This window comes from Hyaena hyaena, unplaced genomic scaffold, assembly GCF_003009895.1.
Source record: "Hyaena hyaena isolate Hyena2069 unplaced genomic scaffold, ASM300989v1 scaffold_775, whole genome shotgun sequence".
In the NCBI taxonomy this organism is placed as follows: Eukaryota; Metazoa; Chordata; class Mammalia; order Carnivora; family Hyaenidae; genus Hyaena; species Hyaena hyaena.
Window position 1 is genome coordinate 211352 of NW_024081400.1, and position 17700 is coordinate 229051.

At 52.5% G+C, this 17700-nt stretch overlaps 1 protein-coding gene across 1 annotated transcript in view; it reads right to left on the reverse strand.

Moving 5' to 3' along the window:
* The window catches only part of CHCHD6 (coiled-coil-helix-coiled-coil-helix domain containing 6), a 196842-nt gene extending 180728 nt beyond the window's left edge, over positions 1 to 16114 (reverse strand). Inside the window, exon 1 of the mRNA XM_039218532.1 lies at positions 15942 to 16114. Within this exon, the coding sequence (XP_039074463.1) occupies positions 15942 to 16028 (87 nt within the window). The 5' untranslated portion in view covers positions 16029 to 16114. The remainder of the gene's footprint in view (positions 1 to 15941) is intronic.
* Positions 16115 to 17700: the final 1586 nt, after the last annotated feature.

The window sequence follows — 17700 nt, forward strand, 5'->3', positions numbered from 1 at the left end:
GATCAGAGACCTAAATGTAGAAGCTGAAACGATATACAGGTAAACAAAAGAAAATATAAGCGGAAGTCTTTATGACCTTGGCTTTGGCAATGGATTTGTAGATATGACACCAGAAGCACAAGCAACCAAAGAAAATGAGATCATTTTGGACTTCCTTCAAATTTTACAATACGTACCAAAGACCCAATAAAGCAAGTGAGAAGGCAACTTCCAAGATGGGAGAAAATATCTGCAACCATGCATGTGACAAAGTCTGTGTGTCTACAGTGAGTGCACAACTCCCACGAGTCAGTGATACAAAGAAAAATAACCCAATTATTTTTTTTATTTTTTTATAGTTTTTATTTTTGAGACAGAGAGACAGAGCATGAGCAGGTGAGGGGCAGACAGAGGGGGAGACACAGCATCTGAAGCAGGATCCAAGCTCTGAGCTGTCAGCACAGAGCCCGACGTGGGGCTCGAACCCACGAACCACGAGATCGCGATCTGAGCCGAAGTCGGACGCTTAACCGACTGAGCCACCCAGGTGCCCCAAAATAACCCAATTTTTAAAATGAGCAAAAAGATATCTGAAAAGATATTTCTCCAAGAAGGATCTACGAATGGCCAATAAGCAAATGAAAAGTTGCTCAATATCGTTTGTCATTAGAGACACGCAAATTCAAACCACAATGAGATACTACTTCACACCCACTAGGAAGCCTATAATCAAAAAGCCTGAGGAGTGCCTGGCTCAGTTGGTTAAACATCCAACTTTGGCTCAGGCCATGATCTCACAGTTCATGGGTTCGAGCCCCACGTCAGGCTCTGTGCTGACAGCTCAGAGCCTGGAGCCCGCTTCAGACTCTGTGCCTCCCTCTCTCCCTTTCCCTGCTCTCACTCTGTCTCTCTCAAAAATAAACATAAAAAGAATGTTTTTAGGTCCAATAGTAACAAATGTCGGCAAAGATAGGGAGAAATCAGAACACTCGTACACTGCTGATGGCAATATAAAGTTCCAGAGCCACTGTGGAAAACGGTCTGGAAGTTCCTCAAGGCTAAACAGAGAGTTACCATTTGATCTGGCAATTCCATTCCTAGGCATCTACTCAAGAGAAATGAAAATACAGATCCCCACAAAAACGTGTACATGAACATTCTTATCGGCATTATCCATAAGAGCCAAAAAGTGTAAAGAACCCAATGTTCTCCACCTGACAAATGGAAAAGAAAAATATGGTCTGCCCATCAAGGGAACATTAATGGGCTGTAAAAAGGAATGAAATACGGACACTCACTACCAAATGCACAAAACCTGAAAGCATCACGCTACAGGAAATAAGCCAGACACAAAAGGCAACATACTGCATAATTCCACGGATTTGAAATGTCCAGAACAGGCTAATTCTAGAGATAAAAGTAGACTAGTGGCCGCATTCAGCTGGGCGAACCAGGACAAGTGGGGACTGAGAGCTAGAAGGTAAGAGATTGGGAGGGGGCTCCTTAAAAATGTTCTAAAAACTATTATAATGATAGTTACACATACCTATGAAAATCCCAGAAACCATTGAAAGGTGAGCTTTAAATGGGTGAGTTGTTGGGGCGCCTGGGTGGCACAGTCGGTTAAGCATCCAAACTGGGCTCAGGTCATGATCTCGCGGTTCACGGGTGCGAGCCCCACGTCAACAGCTCAGAACCTGGAGCCTGCTTCGGAGACTGTGTCTCCCGCTCTCTCTGCCCCTCCCCTGCTCACACTCTGTGTGTCTCTCTCTCCCTCTCAAAAATAAACACTAAAAAAATTTTTTTTCAAAATGGGTGAAATCTCAATAAAAGTGTTACAAATAAAAAGAGAGAACCAAAGACAAAAATGAGCGGTGTGCACAGGTCGTCACTCAGCCACGGCAGGACGTCCCAGGGAAGGTGCACCTGTGTGGGCTCCTGGGGGTGCGAGCAGGACTCGACAGAACAGAGGCTCCGGTGCAGCGGGGGCGGGGGGACCTCACAGGGGGCGGGACGGGGCGCAGAGGAAAGAGGGGACCTGTGTGCCTGCAGCGCCAAGCTCACGGGGGACGATGTGGGCTGGAAGGGTGCACTTGGACGAAGCTGGTGCTGAGAGAAGCTTCCAAGTCAGACAGAAGGGCTCCAACAGTCGCACGGCGTTGCTGTCAGCCTGGGGGCCAGGAAAGAACACGGGCTGTGCTTTTAGAGGAGGAACTGGCAGCACTATAGGGAGCATTGGGGAGCATGGAGCGGCCCCAGGCAGGAGGTGACAAGGGCCTGCGGCACCAGCGGCGGCGGCGGCAGGGACTGAAGTGCTCTGTCTGGTGCTGCCTCTGTAAGGACAAAGGAGAGCGCACAGTCAGGAAAAAGGAGTTCTGATCTGTGGTTAGTGGGGAAAGTTGAGAATGCCAGAAAAAAGGAAACCAAGAAGAGAGTTACTTTGATACAGCAGCAAATGAGCCAGGCTGTGGATACAAAATCCCAGATGAGAAAAACGGAAAGAGCCCTTAGGATCTTTAGGCTCGGTCCCTTGTTCCGGCCTCAGCAGAGAGACCTGAGTCAAGGCGTTGGAAAGCGAAGGGGAAGTTCTCCGGCGCAGGCTGCCTACTTCCTGCTCGAAGCAGCTGCACGGAGGCCAAGGTGGGACACCAGGTGGGGTGTGAGGGGACCGCACGGCTGAGGTGCAGGGCCTTCCAGGAGGTGGGGACGCGAAGCCCATAATCGACAGCGAACACAGGCCACACGGAAAGATCTGGGCATCCCAGTGGCGCAAGGAACGAGCTCACAAGAGCTGATCGTCAGATTTCCAGGAATTCTGCAAGCTGGTTGACTTCACGACAGGAGCGTGAAAGTGACCGTGACTGGGGAATCTTTCCACCACAGGGATGGGCAAATGCTACACATCAGGGCCCTTTCTTGGGCGGAGATCTGGTCGTTAAACTTTCACCGGCACACCACGGGGCATCGCGCCCCCCAGGCCCCCATCTGCAAGTGGGCTCTGTGAGGCGCCCCAGTCCTCGGAGGGCCGGGGGGCAGGGTACGAGACCACTGAGTGCTGCTAGAACCCACGTGGGTGTGGGGGAGGCAAGGACCTGTGTGATGGGCATGGAAGAGGCTGCCGCAGCCGGTAAGGCCCCGGGCCCCGCCGAGGAAAAGAGCCGCACGACCCCAGGGAGCATGCACTGCACACAGAGAGAAGACCAGAGTCGTGCAGCCCCATGGGGACAGCGGAAGCCGCCTGGCCAAGGGCACCATAACCACAATCCGGTTTCCTTCATCAAGTATCGGCTTCTGAGGCACCCGCTGCATGATAGCAGGAAACCGTGGTAAAAAGAAACAGCAATGAAACGGCGGTCAGAGACGCGGCCCCTGTTTCGTGGAGCTTACTTTCACACGGGACGTGAGAGACAACAAATAAGCAAACAAGCAATTTCACATACCCCACTCCGTCCGACCTAAGACACCATCACGCTGGTATTTTCAGATACCCCGAAGGGAGACGAAAACCACTAATGAAATTAACCCTCCTCCCACTGTATGACATCCCATCCCAGAGACGTTAGAAACCCGTGCCGTAAGGATCGCGAAGCACGTTAGGTGACAAGGGTTAGGGAAGATGGAAATCAGAGCTGCGGTGATGGGGGAGGGGCAGGAAGCCCCAGGCACCGGACGGCCTCCCGCCCCAAACGTGGAGGCCCCACCATACGTCCGCGCTGAGGGCCTGGAGAAAACGATCTGGCGCCGAGCAGCGATGCGAGGAAGGGCAAAGTCTGTGCAAAGAACGGTCTGGCAAGTCCGAGCGCCTGACAGAAGGCCGGTGTGTGAGGAGAACGGGACCAGATGACCAGGCCAAGGAGACAGGCGCAGCAGACCGACGTGAGAAGCCCAAATCTGAGTGAGGGACCCAGGGAGCTCCGGGGGTTCCACACAGGTGACTCACAGGCTGCGATGTCCTCATCCCAGCATGGGGGGGCCCGACTAAACCACGCTACTTGGTGAGTGAGGGGTTAAGGAAAACATTGGCAGGCTTCTTGTTGGCAGTGGGAGATTTGTAATATTTTTTAATGTTGCTACAAAATACAGCAAGTAATATTTTAATCAACAAATATACATATACACACACTAGTCATGCGAGAATAAACACCATCTGGGCACGGCTCCCTGTACCAGCGGAACCAGAACGGGGGCCTCTGGAGCCAGACAGGTCTGGGAGCGCGGTGCCAGAGCCCACTGGTCACTGTGCCCTCCGAGGGGCCCAGACAGGGCCCCGTGTGCTCAGGGGACAGACGGCCACATCCAGGGCAGCGCAGGGACAGAGGAGCGCTACCCGCGCCCCGCCGTGCGGCCTGGACCACCCGGTTCTTGGCTGCTCTGAGCATCATGTCTCTCGCCTACAAAACAGGGGCCCCTTGAGGCTGCGCTGACTGCGGCCCGGGAGTTAAGTGCTTTGCGGGCGGGCAGGCCTGCATTTGAATCCCGGCTAAGCCGCTCACTCGCTGCGTGACCTTGGGCAGGGGACTTCTTATCTTTAAATCAGTTTCTTCATCTGTGAGATGGAAATAATTAACGGCACAGACCGTGGGGCTGTTGTGCGGATTAAATGAAGCAATCCACGCTAAGCAGTTGGCATAAAGTAAACACACAACAGTAGCGGGTATGGGAAACTGCAAACCAGTACACAAATATTAATGACCACGCATACGAGGCACTTCCTGAGTGTGCAAAAATGCCTGAGCTAATCAATAACAGTAACAATAGTTAACATCTGCCACATACTATAAACCGAGGGGTCTAAGCACCCCACGTGCATCTTTGTGACCTTGAGCAGGTTGCTTCCCTCCTCTTCCAACATCTGAACAAAATGAAGTCGGGCAGATTCTTAAAGCACCCCCAGCTCCCACTGGTGGCTCAAATCCCAACCTGCCCTCAGCCTAGAGCGCCGCAGGGGATCCAGGAGGGGCCTGGTCCTGCCTCCAAAGGGACACATTTGCCTGATGCCTCCCCAAGGTCTCCAGGGACAACCTGAAGCCCGAGAAGGGCCTCTCTCGTGCCCCCTCTCCAGCCCCCACCCTCCACCACGCTGTGGCTGCTCACCAACAGCTACGAGGCCAGGGATGGGTGCTGCTTCACCAAACATGCATAGGTACTGCCCACCTCTGATGGCAAAGCCAAGGCACAGAACGGGCATGGCCACAGCCGGGGAGCTCCAGGCTGCCAGCCCCCTCACTGGCATGCCCGTGTGCTGGTCGGGCAAAGGGAGGCTGACCCCGACAGGGGCAGGCAGAGTCGCACTGGCCGAGCCACACTCACGACCAGGAGCCCCCCACCCCCACCCCGGAGAAGCGACATCTACACACCAGCGATGAAAGGCGGAGGAGCCGGGAGGGCTAAGCCGGGGACACGGGTCAGTCACGGGTGGACTCACAGCCGCACTTCCCTGACGGCCCTGGCCGACCTCAGGCCCCTGCCACCAGTCCTTCCCTCACAGCACCCGTCACCCAGGCGACCTGACAGCCGTGGGACCACCTGCCATCGCTCCCACCAGGAGACACGTTCCGTGGGGGCAGGGAGCCTGCCTGCGTCTCTGGCGCCCAGAAAGCACCCAGCACGCTGCAGCTGCTCGACTGTTTGTTAAGCACGTGAACTAAGGAACCACTAAAGGCCCAGGTCACAGCACCGAGCTACTACCACGGAGCGTGTCAGGAAATGATGGCCGTGAAGTCTGTACTGAAAGGGCTCGGGGTGAGACAGGCGGGCAAGGCGAGCTGGCACAGAGCGCACCGGGTGCTGGGCAATCACGGGAGAGACCCGAGCTAGCACGCCCAGCGGCTCTCCCAGGGGAGCCTAAGTGTCAGAAGGGAGGGTGCCTGAGACGGGCCCGGAAAGAAAAAAGATGAGGTGGAAAAGGCTGGGTGTCAGGAGGTGTTCCGGGGAGGAAAGCACAGAGAGAGAAGTCCACAGATCGGCCTTGACCAAGCGCAGATCCGTGAAGAAAGTAAGACGTGGAAGGCTGGTGAGCTCCCCAGCCATGAGGGCCTTGAACGACAAGATAAGGAGAATGGAATTTATACTGCAGACAACTGGGAGCCGCTGACGCTTTCCAAGCAGGGCCTCCATCAGGATCTTCTCTTCAGCCAGAACACCCTGGCAGAGCCGCGAGGGGGCGGAGGTCACAGAGGGCCAGGAAGTGCAGCGTGTGCCGGAGCTGGGGGGATGGGCGGCAGAGGGCTGCACGCAGGCGAAGCAGCTGGACACCCGGCCTGTGAACGCGCACGGGGCAAGTGAAAGCCATTTACAAAGTGGTGCAGCCCGTATGTTCTCATTTGTGCTATAAAAAGGGAAAGAGCGTGCTTGTCTGTGGAGGCTTGGGAAAAGCCTGAAGGGATTCATGAGAAATTATGAACAGTTGGCATTTAAAAATAAGAGGCATCTTGCAAGAAGGCTTAAAGGAGAAACGAGGGAGAGATGGCAGCAAGGCCCAGGTCTGGCTCACTGGAGAGGGGGCACCGTCGCTGAGCCGAGATCTGCTCTGTGAGCATGTGGGGGGGTGTGTGTGTGTGCGTGTGTGTGTGTGTGTGGTGCTCTCATTCCCATTCAAGCAGCTCTGATCCCCAGGCAAGTAAACAGAGTCGCTGCAAGAGGCTGCAGGTGGAGAAAGAGACGAGGGAGCGCCCGGCATCGCAGGGTCGTGGGGCGGACCAGAGGGCAGGCGTAGTCCCTCCAGGCTCCAGAAGGGGGCAACAAAGCGCACGGCTGGGGCAGAGGATCTGCCCACCCAGGAGGATGTGCACCCCCACTTTACAGGGGAAGACACTGGAGTCAAACAACTCGCCCACGGTCACAGGAAGTCTGAAGTGCAAAGTGCTCAGGCCAGGACTCGGATCCTCGCCCTGGGCACCTGCACAAGGGAAGGCAGTCACACGGGGCCCTTAGGAGGTGGCGAGGGACCATGTTCACAGGATGGCCAATTCAAGAAAAATTAAAACTGCGAGTCACAATCCCCCGCTGACGGCGCGTTATGGAGCCCCGGACGGGGGAGGGAGAGCTCGTATGTACTCATAAAACACACAGCCTACTTAAATTAGGAGAATGTCAATATGAAAAATTAGCACTCTGTTAGGCTTAACGTGTTACTCATCCAGACTCATCTAGAAGTAGCAGCGCGGAGGCAGCTTCCCAAGCATTATCCTTCGCGTTAGCAAACGCTCTGGTGTCCAAATGCACTCGCGGCACCCGCTCGTTTATGGGCAGAAGAGGCGGCATCCTCCTCACATAAGGATGGGAAGGTGTGGTGCAGGGAAACAACCCTCTGCCGCGTCGGCTGCCACTGGGCCTGCACGGCCATGGCCAAGGCCCAGTCGCTCACTGCAACTTTCTGAGGACGTGCCAGGCGGCGGGAGACAAACCGGGTTCCCTGCTCTCTCCAAGCTGCGCCTAGGGCTTCTGCAGTCAGGCTGGGCACCTCGGGAAGTTTCCAGAAGAATAAGCTTGTGGGTACTCGGGTCCGTCTGTGGCTCCTGATGCCTAGACTCCCCAACCTCCCACAGAGCGCTGCCCGATCCTGTGGTTCTAAAAAGATCTGCCTCCTTGCCTGAGGCTGTTGCCTTGGAGATGTTGTTCGCTAGTCTTTCAGTTCTCCATGAGCTGAAATTAGATCCACCGGCTGCTCACCGCAGATTTAAGGCCCAGAATGTCAGACAAGAAGAGCCCTGGGAGACCTCCTCCGCCGAGCGTGGCAAACACAAATGCCCCCAGGTGGCAAGCAAGCGACAAGATCAGTAGAGTGGGCCTGGCAGGGAAAGGCCAGCGTGCTGGGGACAGCGGCGAGAGCACACGCCCCAGAGAGGGCAGCCCCCCGTGACTCCGGGAAAGTATCGCCATGTGGGAATGGGGACCAGACTCTCCATGTTTCCCCCAAAGAGCTAAAAACTGAATTTATGTTAAGCCTCCAAGCTTTAAATGTTGGCAATCAATCTGAATCAATTAATACCACAAAGTTGCTGGACGCGTGGTTTGGGGCAAGAAAAGCCGGCTCTGGGCTAGATACTGGGGACAGACAAACAGATGTAGCTCCTGCTCACAGGGCAGGAAAGGAGTAAGCAAGGAAGGGATCATCTCTGCCCAAGCAGCAAGCGCTGGGAGGTGGGCACAAAGTCTGCAAGACCCAGGACAGGGACGACCCAAGGTGAGAGAGTGACAGCAAAGGGAGCATTTCAGAAGGGGACACTTGAATAGGTCCTGAAGATGACAAGGAGTTTAGCCAGTCACAGGGAAAGAAAATACTGCAGACAGAGGGGAACAGAATCACAGGCAGCTCAGAGTACAGCAAGAGCAAAAGGCACCAGCACAGAGGGCCCCCATGAGCAGGGCCCATAAATCTGCTTTTAACCTAAGGGAATGACGTAATTAGCTTTAACCCTGCACAGTCACCTACCTACACGCCCAGCTGGTAAGGGGCACTGCCCCAGAGTTCAGGATGGATGAAACAAGTAGGAAGGGAGATGAACTTTCCCCGATGCGCCTCCTTTGGAACTGCCTGAATTTTATTACCATTTGCCAGAAGCCTATTCAGAAGTGTGTGTGTGTGTGTGTGTGTGTGTGTGTGTTGATTACCCTGCTAGCACCAGGAGACACAGAATTGTGGGAGACAGGTCTATGGCGAGAAAGAACAATTTATCAGATGGTCAAGGGAAGACAGAACAGACCTGAAAAAGGTGAAGAGTTAGCAAGGACAAAGACAGGAAAAACAGAGAAATCTTTAGAAGGGAAAACGCAAGGTCCGTCATTAAATGTAGAGAACAAAGGAATGTGGCGTCCGGCTTTCTGGCCGAGGAGCTGGCCAGTGGGAGCTATCGAAAGCCTAAGAAACGAGAGTAACTTCTAGGGACGCGGGTCAGTCCCAGCGGATGTAGTGAGTTACATGCACCCACGGGACCCGCAACGGGACCGCTCTGGGTTAGATGTTTGGAATCCAAAGTCAACAGCTCATGAATGGGCCTGAAAGAGGATGGCCAGGCCCAGGGTGCAGAAGGGAAAAGAAAGCTGAACTCGGAAACATTCTGAAGCCTCCACCAGCCGCAGAGAAACAGCAGAGGCGGCAGGTTTGATCTGGAAACCAGAGCTGCTGCAGCAGAGCCAGCCAGGGACCCCCCACCAAGAGGTGGAGAAGGTAGACTGGAAACCGGAAGGATCAAAGATGCTTCTAGTGCAGCGTCTTTACCTCCCAAATGAGGGAAGTGACCCAAGATGAACTTGGTAAGAGTTAGAGTTAACAACTACCCTTATATTTACATGACTTTATAGATTTTACTTTCACAGAGAAAAATCTTCCACACCATACTGTGACACAGTTATGGAGAATTAGGAGGGAATTTCATCTCATCCAAGGGTTATATTCAAAACTCAGACAAGGTAAAACTGAAGTCACCTGACCTCTTACACTATGTAAATTTCATTACTGGTTACACAGCGGTACTATTAAAAGAACATGTAAAGAATGTTCAAAAAGCCCTTCAACGTGGCTAAATCAGCCCCTGAAGTACAGCGTGGTTGTGCGCCCAGCCCTTTTCTGTCCTCGATCGCAGTGAGTTCGGAACCCCTGAGCCAGGTGAATGGAGGGCACGAGGGGACATCCACACACAGGCACCCACGTCTTCTGCTCCTCAGCAGCTGATGGGGAGAAAGAGAGAGAAACTCTGCTTCCCTGAAGACTGGCTCCACCTCACCACGTGTCAGCTGTGATGTTCTGGAAGCATCAAAAAGAATAACTCCTGGGAAAGCACCCAGCCCAGAGACGGGCACACAACAGGTGCGTGACGCCCAGATCCATATACCACTCACGGGAAAGGGCCGCGAACTCGGCCATCCGTTTCCTGACTTGCCAAGCTGGCATTTTCTGCTGCGGCCCCATCAACTGCAATCCCCCAAACGGCCAGCCAGAGTGGAGAGGCTGGGGAAGAGCAGAGAGGATCTATGCTAAACCGGTCCATCTTGCCTATAAGGAGAGAAACTTGCTGCTTGGAGTGTCAGAGCTCCAGGCCAGGGCTTCCTGAGACACTCTGCCCATGACGCTGCCTCTAAGCAGCCAACTAAGACGAAGGATGTAAAGGAGCATCAACATTCGTGCTGAGACTCAGGAAACAGATCACTGGGCAAGGCCAAGGTGGAAAGGGAGTCTGCTGCATACAAATGGGACAAGTCCATATTAAAGCTGGAACTGTAACAAACAGAAGAGTAAGATGCTCAGGCGCGGCTGTCCAAGATCGCCAGCTTGGCGAAAGGGACCAGCAGTTCATCAAGCCAAGCATGCAATCCAGCACGCATGGAAAAATGAGCCAGATGCTGTAATAAATAAAACGGTCTTTGCGCTCCAAGAGCCTACAAACAACAAACAGGGTATAATGAGAGAGAGGAAGAGGCGACCAAGATTACTAAAAAAAATCATCAATCTTATAACAGGCGATAATGAAAAACCCAGAGCTAACATACCTCACGGTGGAAGACTAAGTGTTTCCTGCCTAAGTTCAGGAATAGGGCAAGGGCATTCGTGGTCACCACTTCTATCCAATACTGTATTGGAGGTTCTAGCCAATGCAATAAAGCAAGAAAATAAAAGAAAGGGCATCCAGACTAGAAAGGAAGAAGTAAAATTTTCCTTATTTACAGTGAGCATCATCCTACCAATATAAAATCATAAGGAATCCACAGGGAAAAAAACTTCTTGGATAAATGAGTTCAGGAGGAATCAATATACAAAAATTAATTGAATTTCTACATACTAGCAATGAAGAATTCAAAAATTAAATTAAGAAAACAATTACATTCAGGCATCTGGGTGGCTCAGTCATTAAGTGTCTGACTTCGGCTCAGGTCATGATCTCACAGTCCATGAGTTCAAGCCCGACTTCAGGTGAGCACAAGCCCTGCTTCAGGTACAACATGAGCCCTGGGTGAGCCCCACTTCTCTCTGTCTCTCCCTGTCTCTCTCTCTCTCCACCCCTCATGGGATTCTCTCTCTCTCTCTCTCAATAAAATAAACAGTAAAAAAAAAAAAAAAAGAAAAAAAAAGAAAATGAAAAAACAAGCACACACTGGGAGAAAATATTTGCAATTATAATACGATAGAAGACCTGTATCCAGCATCAAAGAATCTTGTAACTCATAATAAAAAGACAAACAGCCCTGGTACTAGTGGACAAAAGATCTGAATACATATTTCACCAAAGAAAATATATGGATGGGAGCACCTGGGTGGCTCAGTCAGTTAAGTATCTGACTTCTGCTCAGGTCATGATTTCATGGTTTGTAGATTCGAGCCCCATGTCAGGCTCTGTGCTGACAGCTCAGAGCCTGGAGCCTGCTTCAGATTATGTGTCTTCCTCTCTCTCTCTGCCCCTCTCCAACTCATGATCTGTCTCTCAAAAATAAAAACGTTAATATATATATATATTTATATATAAATATATGGCAAATAAGCTCATGAAAAGATATTCAACTCGATTAGCTACTTGGGAAACATAGATTCAAGCCCACAGTGAAATACCACTTCAGACCCACTAGAATTGCTATAATCAAAAAGACAAACAATAAGTGTCGGTGAGGATGTGGAGAAAACGGAACCCTCATCTATTGCCGGCGGGAATATAAAATGGTATAGCCGCTTTAGAAAAGACTGACCGTTTCTTAAAAAGTTAAACCTAACAACTCATCAAATTCATAAACAGAATGACCCAGCAATTCTACTCTTAGGTATTTATCCAAGAAAAACGAAAACAGAGATCCACGAAAGAAAGAAAAGAAAGGAAGGAAGGAAGGAAGGAAGGAAGGAAGGAAGGAAGGAAGGAAGGGAAAAAGAACTTGTATGCAAATGTTCACCGCAACATTATTCACAATAGTGAAGACCTGGAAACAATTCAAATGTCCACCAACTAGTATAAACCAACCGCAGGAGAGCCAGGCAATGAGATACCACTCGGCAATAAGAAGGGCTAAACCGCTGATATATGCTACATCCACAAAGCAACACCAAAAACATTATGCTAAGTGAAAGAAGCCAGACATACAAGATCTGAGTGCATTGATATGAAATGTCCAGAAAAAGGAAATTCAAAGCAACAGAAGGATTGACGGTTACCTGGGGTGGGGCGTGGGAGTGGCGAGGGACTGTAAATAGGCACAAAGGATCTTTTTAGGTCTTGAGAATAAATGTTCTAAAATCTGACTGTGGTGACAGTTGCTCCACTGTGCAAGTTTGCTAAAAATCGTTCAAATGGGTGAATTTTACATGTAAAAGACGTCTCAAAAATACCACTTTAAAAAAAGAAAAGAAAAATCACCATCATCAGATGGCATCTTCCCAAAGCGCCTCTCTTGATCACAGAACTGCAGTGTGGACTGCCCTCCCTGGCAATTCAGGGCCCATCACCTGTCTAGCCTCAGCGCCTGGCCACCTTTCTTCGACATCCCAGCCCCTCTGTCACTGGCCAAGCACATGGCCTTGGACTTGGAATGAGCCTCCGGCTCCACGGCTCACGAGCCGCAATCTTGGGTTCCTTTGCCTCCTTGAACCCATGTCATGTCTGCGATGGGGATGACAGGTCACAAGGTTGGCGGGGGGGGGGGCATATCTGAGCTAGGGCTCAGAAAACAGCGCAGAGTGCACGCCTCTCGTGGCTGGCTCGGGCACATCTTCGGTGTCCCCTCAGCGTGGCGGTGTCTGCCCTCCCGCCGCGAGCGGGGACCCCCATTTCTCTGCACATGTTTGTTCCCTTCGTGGTACTCGCAGTTCCTTATTCCTTTGCCTTTTTGTCTTTCTTTTGGTCTGGCCTGCCCTCGGGCTGTGGTCTCCATGAGGGTAAGGACCTGGGGTTTGTCCCTTATTGCCTGGCAAGCACTGTGCGCAGTGAGCCTCTGCTGAGGTGACGGATAAATGGTGGCTGCAGGTTCCGGGCTCAGGCACGTGGCTTCTCCGGCAGGGACGTGTTTGGGGACTGTTTCTTGCGCATCTAAATACATCCTCCTCTGCCCTCCCCTCACGGAAGCAACGAATGATGGCAAACGTAAAGTAGCCCCGACGTGTAAGGAGCCTGGGGCACGGCTATCATGCAGCCAACCAGGAAGTGACTTGGGAAGAGGTGCAGGCGGCCAAGCACTTGGAAGGGGAAAATGCTGGAGGCCAGCGGGGTCTAGATGTTGGAAAGCAACCAACTTCAGCCGAGTTACCAGATATGGCCGCCTCCGCGGGGCACAGCAGCGGGCACACGCGGGACATGACTGTCGTCTGTGTACCTTCTCATTGGAGAAGGAGGTTAAATACACCGGCTAAAAGGAGATCCTTATGTATTTCACACATGCCTGCTCTGCAAACTGGAGCTGAATGTAATTGCAGCGTTTTGCATTAATTACATTTCCTTTACCTTCCATGGAATTAGGGCTTGAACTCGGAATGTAAATTTATGCAAATACGTGTGCAAAGGAGCAAGGTCCTAGCGCTGAATCTTAAGGGAACTAGAGTACTTTCCAGGATAAGGGTCTGGGGATTAAGTACGAGTGGTCTTTAAGAATATTTAACTTTCTCTGAAGGACCTGGGGCAGATACTTTTCTTCGGCATCTACCTTGTACTAAACTAACTTCTCATTTGGTTCATCCAATGATCGCTACTGATCTTTTACTTGCCTGCTTAAGGACAAGGTGGGCTCCTCACCCCTCAAGTAGCTCTGCTAGTAGAAAAAGCCCCCACACCAAAACGCTCATTGCCTTCACCTCCTTTCTTAAATCTCCCTCTCCCAAACCAGCACACAAGAGGGAGGGAGGAAAGGAGGAAGGGAGGGAGGGAGGGAGGAACGGGCCATGCCCTCCACCGTGTGCCTCTGAGCAAGTCATTTACTCTGATGAGTTTGCCCAGCAGTCAGCGTCACCAAAGCTGGGAGACTGTGGGAACAAGTAGAGGCTTGGTCACACAATTTTCACTCAATTTCGCCTCGCATATCACTGGGGGAGGGAGCTTGGAGTGGTGAGAAAAGGCTGTTTCTCACACCCAAAAGATCTGGACTAAAGTTCCATCAGTCACTCAGGTAATACCTAGGACAAATTTTTAATAGCCCTAAGCCTGATTCTCCATCTTTAAAGAGAACTTATACTTTGTTAAGGGAACTAGAAATAAACGGTACTAGTCTCATACCTGCCAAAAATGACCCTCTGTCAACTTAGGGGAACTCAACTTCCAAGGGACTGCCTTGAATCTCAGAAGACCTTAGACTGACCTCACTTTCCGACACTCCCCGACACTGTATACAAAGTGTCCCCAGGTGACAAAGGGGAGAGGGCACCCAAACACAGCCAAGAGCCTTTTTCTAAATTTCAATTCAGGCTCCTGCCTCTCAACCCTCAACCAGGAGGCGACTCCTCATTTTGTTCTCAACAAGAGACAGGTCACATTTGGTGCCTGCTAAGTCGCACGCCAGCCTAAGACTAGGGACGCCCCCCCCAAAACACTACTGTTCCTAAACACACACACATCTTCATCTGAGACCGCACCTGGGATGACACGCCCTCCTCTGATTTTTTTTTTTAAACACAGTGATTGAGATGCAAAAGAGAAGTTGTTCACCCAAGGTCACACCGCTCATGAGCATCTCTCCACCCAGAAATTAGATTTCCGGATGTCTTTTTCTGAGCCACTACGTAATTTAACTAACTGCCCTACACCCTGCTCTGGGCATTCTATTTCAACCTGGTCCCTGCTTTGCTGGTTTCATCCATTGGGCCACCCGACAATGGTGTACAGAGCAGCTGCTGGCCCCAGGCACAGGTGGGGGACCGCAGCATTCAGTGAGCTGGCCCTGGAGCTGCCCCCATCCATCCCAGCTCTCCCTCTTGTTATCCAGGTGACCTTGGACAAGTCACTTCACCTCTCTGTGCCCAACCTGTCCTTACTCTACCAAGTGGGCAGAGAGAATTCTACCTGTGCCACCCGGCTGTTGAAAATTAAATGAGAGGCTGCCCACAAAGGATTCCAAGGAACGCGTGGTCCTTGCTGAGGGCTCAGACGTGAGCTGCTTTTATTATTCCTCTAGGTTCTGGGCACAGAGTCTTGAAACAGACGCCTCAGTCTCAAGGGGCTTACACTGTGGTGGGAAACACAACAAACAAGTAAACTATCGGTACAAGTACCCAATGGCGATGCGGGCCGGGAAAATAACGTGGGATACTGTGGGTGGGAAGTACTTTCGATTGACTGGTCACCTACGGATACTCAGGTGCTACTGAACTGTGACAAGTATGAGAAGCGCCTCCTGTCAGAAAAGACCGAGGGCAGAAAACAGCGAAGGCAGAGGTCCTGCGCTTGGAGCAAGCCAACATCCTGCGGCCCCGGAAGCCGGTACTCAGATGGGGACACGGATCAGACGCGCTCACACGGGTCGGCAGGGCAGCTTTGTAAGACAACGTACGGCGGTTCCTCTTCATTAAACGCGCCAGACACCCACGGGGGCGTATTAAGCAAGGGGAAGGGTGTATGATCTGATTCACAACGTGAATTCACAACTGCTCCTGCGGCTGCGGTGCGGGGACTCGGAGAGCCTCGGGGAGGAGGCTGTTCGGTGCCCCGGACTGGAGGCAGTCCGCCTCTGCGGAACACGACGTGGGCCCCGGGGCGCAGGGGTCAAGCTCAGGTCTGCAGCGGCTCAACCGGGGCTGCAATGTGCCCCCCCCCCCACCTCTCCCGTTCTCCGCTCTCTCCCCCGATGCCAGGGCGGCGAAGCCTGCAGGCGGCCACTCCCCGGGTCCCTCACGTCCAAGGCCGAGGGAGAGGGGCTCGCCACCGGGGCGTCAGGGGGGCTCGGCGAGCGGGGCGCGCCCGGCCGCTCTCGGGCCCGAACCTCCCCTCGGGCTGGCCCGCGCCCTCCACGCCCACCCGGCCCAGGCCGCGCTCGCTCTTCGCGCCCGCCGGCGGCCCGCTCACCCGGATGCCCTGCAGCACCCGGACCCGCTCCTCTTCGTCCATTCCGAAGGACACCCTTCGGGCCTCGCTGCTCTCGGTGCTCCCCATGGCAGGAGGCGAGCGGGCAGGCGGCCACGCGACCCGACTCCAGAGCAACCAGGGGGACGCCGGGCTCTGGCTCCCAAGGCGCACCGCGCTTCCCTGCAGCGGCACAAGCCAACAAGGCCACGTCCCATTGGTCGCCGCCCGGGGCTCAGCCAATCATGTGGCGCGGGCCCGCGGGGCGTTGTGGGGGTTGTAGTCTCGACGGCCAGAACCGCCCTTCTGTAACTAGCGACCGCGCGGAGGCGTGGTGCGTGAGCGCTGGAAAGCGCGTGGAAGTGAAGCAGCGAGTGGGAGCCTCACCCTCGAAGCAGAGTCAAGGGTGATGACCCAAGGCCCGGAGACGCCGGGGAGGCTGCGGCAGGCGTGCGGGGGCGACCTTCGCCTGACTCGCTGCGCGGCGCCTTCAGCAAACTCGTGTTGAACAGCGCTCCACTCAACCCTGGGCAGACGTGGAAGTAGCCGCCGAGAAGCAACCGCGAACGAGACGCTCCCAGCCACCGAGACGTTTACGTGCAACGGAAGGAACAAATGAAAAGACAAGCAAGCCCATGAGTAAACTTACTAATCACTGTGATAAGTGCCAAAGACGAAAAACTGTATCACAATGCCATGAGAGAAATTAAGAGGAGGGGGGCCTCCTTTAATTTGAGAGGCCAAAGCTACCTCTCTGAGAAAGCAGCATTCGAATTGAGACCTAAAGATGAGTAGGAGTTAGCCCGGAAAGAACTTGGCTGGGAACCAACCAGTGCAAAGGCCCTGAGGCAAGGAAGACCTTGTCACATTCAAGAAATAGCAGCAGCAGAGGAGAGCCAGAGGCAAGGTCAGGGGGGCAGGAAGGGCCCAGATCATGTAGGGCCGAAAAAGCCAGGGTCAGAGCTTTATTCTAAATGCCCTAGAATGCAGTAAATGATCTGACGCATTTAGGAAACATTGTCAATGAGCATGCATGCCATGCGCTGAGTGCAGTATACCAAGCATTGTGTTTATGCTTCTTACACAGGATCGTATGTGTAATGGAGCAACATAAATGATTGCAATTTACAGGCACCGTGACCTTGAATGAAGCCCCCACCCCCACCCCACCCTTTTGTTCAACTGCGTTGTTGATGGCTTTGATTTACCAAAGTGGGCCTGGAAGTGAGTTTGGAATCGAACTGAGGCACACCGAATTGCTATATGAAATAGCAAGAATCGTTTGGAGCTGCTTTGGGGAACCTGGAAAAGAAGGAGTAAGGAGGAGAGAGACCAATGAGAACAGCTTGGGTGAAGAAGCCCGTGAACATTCCAGAGGTGAGGCCAAAGGATTTTTATGAACAAAGATACCTGCCTCTCATTGAAAACATTTTGATTTGGGGCACTTGGGTGGCTCAGTTGGTTAAGCGTCCAACTTTGGCTCAGATCAGGATCTCATGGTGTGCAGGGTGGAGCCCCACATCAGGCTCTGTGCTGACAGCTCCCTCTCTGTCTGCCCCTCCCCTAATCACACTCTGTGTCTTTCTCTCTCTCAAAAATAAATAAACATTTAAAAAATGTTTTAAAAAAAGTACTTTGATGTGTAAATCTCTCTCCTTCCTTTCTCTCCATCATTTCTCCCCTATAAGCAGAGCCTAAGAAGGTGATTCAGGTTCAAGTGGTTTATTGGGGGAGTGCCTCCGGAGAAATGAAGTCAGGGAAC